Raw genomic sequence first — 6,000 nt, 5'->3', positions numbered from 1 at the left:
AACCCCCCCACCCCCCCCAAAAAAAGTCTCACGGACTTTCCTGCCTGGGCTGGCTTTGAACTGTGATCCTCATATCTCAGCCTCCTGTGTAGCTAGGATTACAGGCATGAGCCACTGGCACCCGGAAATAGTTAGGTTTTTAAGTCTAATTAGAACCTTTTGTATACAAATCTTGATTTTTGCTTTAAGTTTCCTGATATGGGGGAGATTAGTTGTCACAAAATCCAGATAAATGTTGGAATATGGAAAAAACTGCTTTTCTGGATTCTATTTGGACTGGTTATATGTCAGTATTTAAAAAAAAAACTACATATTTAAGGTCAAGCTTTTTAAATCATGCTCCCAACATAATCAGAATAAGGTGTGCCAAATATTTCATATTCTTTTCTCTTGTAGGATTTACCAGTGCTTTTTATAGTTTATTTTTTGTGAAATTTTCTCTTAAAGCTAGTTATTCTTCAGTAACTAAATTGCTTGGTTTAGCCAGGCACTGGTAGCTCATGCCTGTAATCTGAGCTATTCAGGTGGCTGAGATAATGAGGAAGCTCTTGGTTTGAAGCCAGCCCAGGCAGAAAAGTCCTCTTGAGATTCTTATTTGCAATTAACCACTCAAAACTGGTAGTGGAGTTGTCACTCCGAGTGATAGAGCACTAGCCTTGAAAGAGCTAAGGGACAACATACAAGCCCATGAGTTCAAGCCCCATGACCAACAAAATATATTATTATTTTTTTGATTAGAGATTTAGAAAGCTTGAAATCTTTTCCTGCTTATAATTTTTCTTTCTAAAATATGTTAGATAAATGTAAAACTTTTCCTTGCTTTCCAACCATTCATCTCCCCTCAATCCATTTGTAAAGAAGATTGATGATCTTTTCCAAGCAGGACTTATCCTATATGTGTACAGTTTGTGAGAGAATGTCAAAGCATTTAGCACTTATGGTTTGTTTTTTTTTCTTTAAATTGGAAAAATGTTAGCAAATGAATTATTTTCTCTGCAGCTTGACTTTTATCAAGTATAACTTTCAGATAGAATTTAATTCCTGATTATCTAAAGTAGGATTCTTTGATATTCGCTATGTATTTATTTTATCTGAAAACAAATTGAAAATAGTGTAAACAAAGGTAAAAAGTTATTTTTTTACCCTTCCTGAAACCATTTCCTTGGTTACATGAAGGAACAAAGATGTGTTTTTGTTTGTGACTTTGAACTTCTAATTTGTTGGATTTCCATTTCACTTTTGTAATTTTAGATCACATTTTGTTTTACACTTTGAAATGTAGCTTTTAGCATTTAATGTAGAATTGAGCAGGAAGAAAACTCACATTCCTTTTGGAAATAATTCTTTTTAAACTAGAAGAATTTTAGTGAGAGCATTGGTCTTTCAATAGGATTACATGTGAATAATAATGTAAAACACTAGTTTTGATGTATTAAGGTATGAAAGTTTTTAGAAACCATTCATCTTATACTATTTGGTCATATTTGTCTAAAAGACTAAATTCTTTAGCATAGAAATCTAAAAATACTGTTAATTTAGAAAATGCTATTTAAAGACTATTTCTATCATTGCCAAAACGTAAGAAAACTTAGAGAGTTCTGCCACGTAGATATTTCATGAAGATGCTGAATACTTTAAAAAATCATGTTAATATTTTGAAAAGGATTCTCTTTGGAGAATCTTCATTAATGGAGATTTTATTCATAGGAACTTCTTATAAAAGAAGCCTTTTTGTGGCTTAGTGGTAGAGTGTTTGCCTAGTGTGCATGAAGCCCTGGGTTCAATTCCTTAGTACCATATAAACATAAGCTGGTAGTGGCCCTGTGGCTCAAGTGGTAGAGTGCCTTGAGCAAAAGAAGCTCAAGGACAAAGCCCAGTTCCTGAGTTCAGACCTGGGACTGACCCCCCCCCCCCAAAAAAAAGCCTTAAATAAAAAAGTATGAGCCACACAATTATTTCTGAAATTAGTATCAAAACTTCTAGGACAGGTTTAGCAATCTAACAGCAATTACATCAGTTCTCTTTTCAGTGTTCATTTTCTCTACAAATGGAAGCTAGTATAGATTATTATAATAATCTTCAGGTTTTTTCTTTGCTATCTGTATATCTTAAGAAAATGCATTGTGTTTTTTTTAAAGTTTTTGTTGTTGTTGTTACTACTGTTGTCACTGGTTTGAGCCAGGCATTATACGTGCTAGGTGGTAGCTCTCCCATAAACTAGCTGCCTCACCAGCCTAACTTTTGTATAATTTTAGTATATAGGAACAAAGCTATTTTTTCAGCCAATAATTTAAAAAATATTACAGGAGTAGTATTTACTGTAATCCACTACTAATCATTGCTATTTTGATGTACTATAGAGAAAATTTAAGTGAACAAGATATATTAAAATCAGTTTTACTGTTCTTCAAAGCTTCATTATATTAAAAATTAAAAGAGTTAATTGTATTTTACTATCTGTATTATTTATTCATTTAGCTTTAGGATCCTTTTCTACTGTATTTGGAGAAGAATGGAAAGAGAAGACTGATAGAGATTTTGTTAAGGTAATTCACATAAATTAAAATGTTGAACCATTGGTTTACATGCAGACAATCCAGCTATATGAAATGGTTGCTCATTTTATGCATATGACCTTTTATCTTTTTATCTTTATCATAATTACATACAAATCTATTTAGAGGTTATAATTAAGTAGAAAAAATTTCATAACATCTAATATCTAGTTAGATTTAAGATTAGAGATCTAATAAATTTATTATCTAACATGAATGAAATTCTTATTTAAAATAACATTTTCTGTTTATAAGATAAATTTATTAACTTATTTATATTTAGTTTTTAACTTCTAATATATCTATAACAAAAGCACTAGATGCTAAATAATCCTATTGCTATCTGAAAATAAGTTTGAATAAATTTATATTAGTGTATATTCTAAAATTGTACAATTCAGAAAGAAATGAAGGTCCATGTCTACCTCAAATCCTCAAAAAAGTATGATTCTAAAAGATGATAAGATGTGAATCTATAGAATACCTGAGAATGTAATTTTGAAAACCATTAATTTGTACACTTCAAATTAGAAACTACCACAAAGACTCAAACAGATTGTATTAAAACTTATGTGTGTCTAAACAGCAAGTAACTAATTTGTGTTCAAACAACAGCAGGATGCTGCTTTTACTTATCATTTAAGGGTATACATTGTCATTTTGTGGTAATAGAACTTGAATATTAAATAGTATTATACAATTGCATTTTTTTTAAAAAAAACTGATAGGTGATTAACAAGTTTGGTTACTTTTGGTTTCTGTTACTTCTTAAGATTTCTGAACTTAACCCTTATTTATTGAAATTAGCCCCTAGAAACACTGATATAAAAAATCATATACATTCATCACTTGACTTTTTAAAACACAATTGCATTAAAAAATGTTGGTGGCAGCCATGCTTTGGTGGCTCACGCCTATAATCCTAGCTATTCAGGAGGCTGAGATCTGAGGATTGCTGTTCAAGCCAGCCCAGGCAGGAAAGACTCTTATCTCCAATTAACTACCAGAAAATCGGAAGTGCTACTGTGGCTCAAGTGGTAGAGCACTCGCCTTGAGCTGAAGAGCTTAGGGACATCACCCAAGCCCAGAGTTCAAGCCCTATGACTGACCAAAAAAAAAAAACAAATTGGTAGCTATAGTACAAATTTGAGTTATAAGAAACTTGTAAGAAATAGTGTTGTTAAGTAGTAATATGTATTTAGTGTCATTTTACCTAAAGTCACACAGAGTATACTTTCAAGAGTTTGACTATATATTAAATTTAGAAAAGTAAAATCTTACATTAGATGAAGTAGGTTGTAGCCAAGTGCCAGTGGCTCATGCCTGTAATCCTAGCCACTCAAAGGGAGGCTAAGATCTAAGAATCCAGGCTCAAAGCCAGTTTGGGCAAGAAATCTGTGAAACTCTTAACCACCAAGAAGCTGGAAGTACAGGTATGGCTCTAAAAGGAGTACTTTGTAAACATAAAATGTTCAAGTTTTTTTTGTTCTTTTTTGCCAGGCCTGGGTCTTGAACTCTGGGCCTAAGTGCTATAACTGAGTTTTTTTGCTCAGTCCTAGTTCTGTACCACTTATGCCACAGCTCCACTTCCAGCTTTTTTCGGTTAATTGGAGATAAGAGTCTCATGGACTTTCCTGAGTGGGCTGGCTTTAAACCTTGATCCTCAGATTATCAGCCTCCTGAATAGCTTGGATTATAGGCATGAGCTACCAGCACCTCGCTTACATAAAATGATCTGTTACTGTTTTTTAATAAAAAGCTAATATGGAATAGGTACATATTTGTTGTTTTTTTTTACAAAATGAATAATTGCATTATAAAATACTTCAAGCAATGCAGAAGTCTAAAATACCTCTTCAAAAGTATGTGTGTTCGTGAATTTTATATTAATGAGTTACTAGCCTGACACCAGGCAATAACCTAATCCCAATATTTGGGAGGCAGAATCAGGAGGATTATGAGTTCAAAGCCATAATGGCTACGTAGCATGATACTGCATCAAAGAAAATATTAAATTAACAAATGTTCCAGGAAAAATGAACAATTTGTTTTAATAGTTCCAATATTTTATACTTTTATGTAAGGAATGGATATGTACTCTAGAACAGTTTTGCCAGAATAAATAGCAAACAGCAAAACATTAAAGCCATCATTAAATACAAATACTGTGAAATCTACATTATTTATGTATTTATAGACATGTTTTCTCAGTATATATTCTGGTTTTTGTTTCTCTGTATATAATACTTAAAAGGAAAAGCTGTGTTTTGAACTTCATTTATTGTTGTGATTAAATCCAGTATCTTGGACATACTAGGCCAGTGCTCTACCACAGAGCCCATACTTCTAGCCTTGGAACTTTATTTGTAATTTGCCTGTTGCACTGTGAACTTTCGGTCTCATTCAGAATCTTTAACATTTTAGCAAACTCGTACTTTTATAACAGACATTTAATATTTCATGTAAGTAATATACATATATATTAGAACTTTAGGTTGTTTATAATTTTCCTGATTATAAACCTTTAGCTATGCTGAAATACTTAGAGCTAAATCTATATTGATGATGTTTTTTTGTTGTTTGTTTGTTTGTTTGTTTTGCCGGTCATGGGGCCTGAACTCTGGGTCTGGGCGCTGTCCCTCAGCTCTTCAGCTCAAGGCTAGCGCTCTACCACTGGAACCACAGTGCCAATTCTGGCTTTTTCTGTTTATGTGGTGCTGAGGAATCGAACCCAGGGCCTAATGCTTGCAAGGCATGCACTCTACCGCTGAGCTACCTTCCCAGCCCCTTGATGATGTTTTTTTCTTTAAAATTTTGGAGTCAAGAGTGTAAATTTGCCAGGTTCCAGTGGCTCTCACCTATAATCCTAGGTGCTCAATAGGCTGAGATATGAGCATGGTGGTTGGAAGCCAGCTTGGGCAGGAAAATCCATGAGACTTTATCACCAGTTAACCACCAGAAAACTGGAAGGAGAGCTGTGACTCAAGTGGTAGAGTGCTGGCCTTGGGCAAAATTGCTCAGGAACAGCACCCAGGCCCTGAATTCAAGCCTCGCAACCTAAAATACACACACACACACAAAACTAAAACAAACTAAAAAAATATTTTTTTAAAGCATACCACGTTAATTTTTTTTTAATATAATGGAGTTTTTAATTTCAGGGCCTGTGCTTGCTAGGCTGACGTTATACTGAGCCATGCCTTCAGTCCTGTTTTTCACTAATTATTTTTAGGATAGGGTTTTGCTTCCAAATTGGATACTTACCAGAACACTATCTGTCTACTTTCGGCTTCCTGTCATTACTAGGATTACCAGCTTGTGCCACTGAGTGTAGCTCCATGGAGACAGTCTTTCAGACTTCGCTGCCTAGGCTGGCTTGGCACTGGAATCCTCCCAGTCTCAGCCTTTCATACAGTCTGGGATGACAGGCAGGCACTACTATACG

The 6,000-nt window shown here is 34.1% G+C and overlaps 1 protein-coding gene across 1 annotated transcript in view; it reads left to right on the top strand.

The window, feature by feature from the left end:
• Arid2 (AT rich interactive domain 2 (ARID, RFX-like)) overlaps nucleotides 1-6,000 on the top strand; it is a 160,420-nt gene that overhangs the window by 97,267 nt on the left and 57,153 nt on the right. Inside the window, exon 6 of the mRNA XM_013018715.1 lies at nucleotides 2,479-2,546. Within this exon, the coding sequence (XP_012874169.1) occupies nucleotides 2,479-2,546 (68 nt within the window). The remainder of the gene's footprint in view (nucleotides 1-2,478; nucleotides 2,547-6,000) is intronic.

This window comes from Dipodomys ordii, unplaced genomic scaffold (genome assembly GCF_000151885.1).
Source record: "Dipodomys ordii isolate 6190 unplaced genomic scaffold, Dord_2.0 Scaffold42, whole genome shotgun sequence".
Classification (NCBI taxonomy): Eukaryota; Metazoa; Chordata; class Mammalia; order Rodentia; family Heteromyidae; genus Dipodomys; species Dipodomys ordii.
This window is presented reverse-complemented; position numbering and strand designations above follow the sequence as displayed.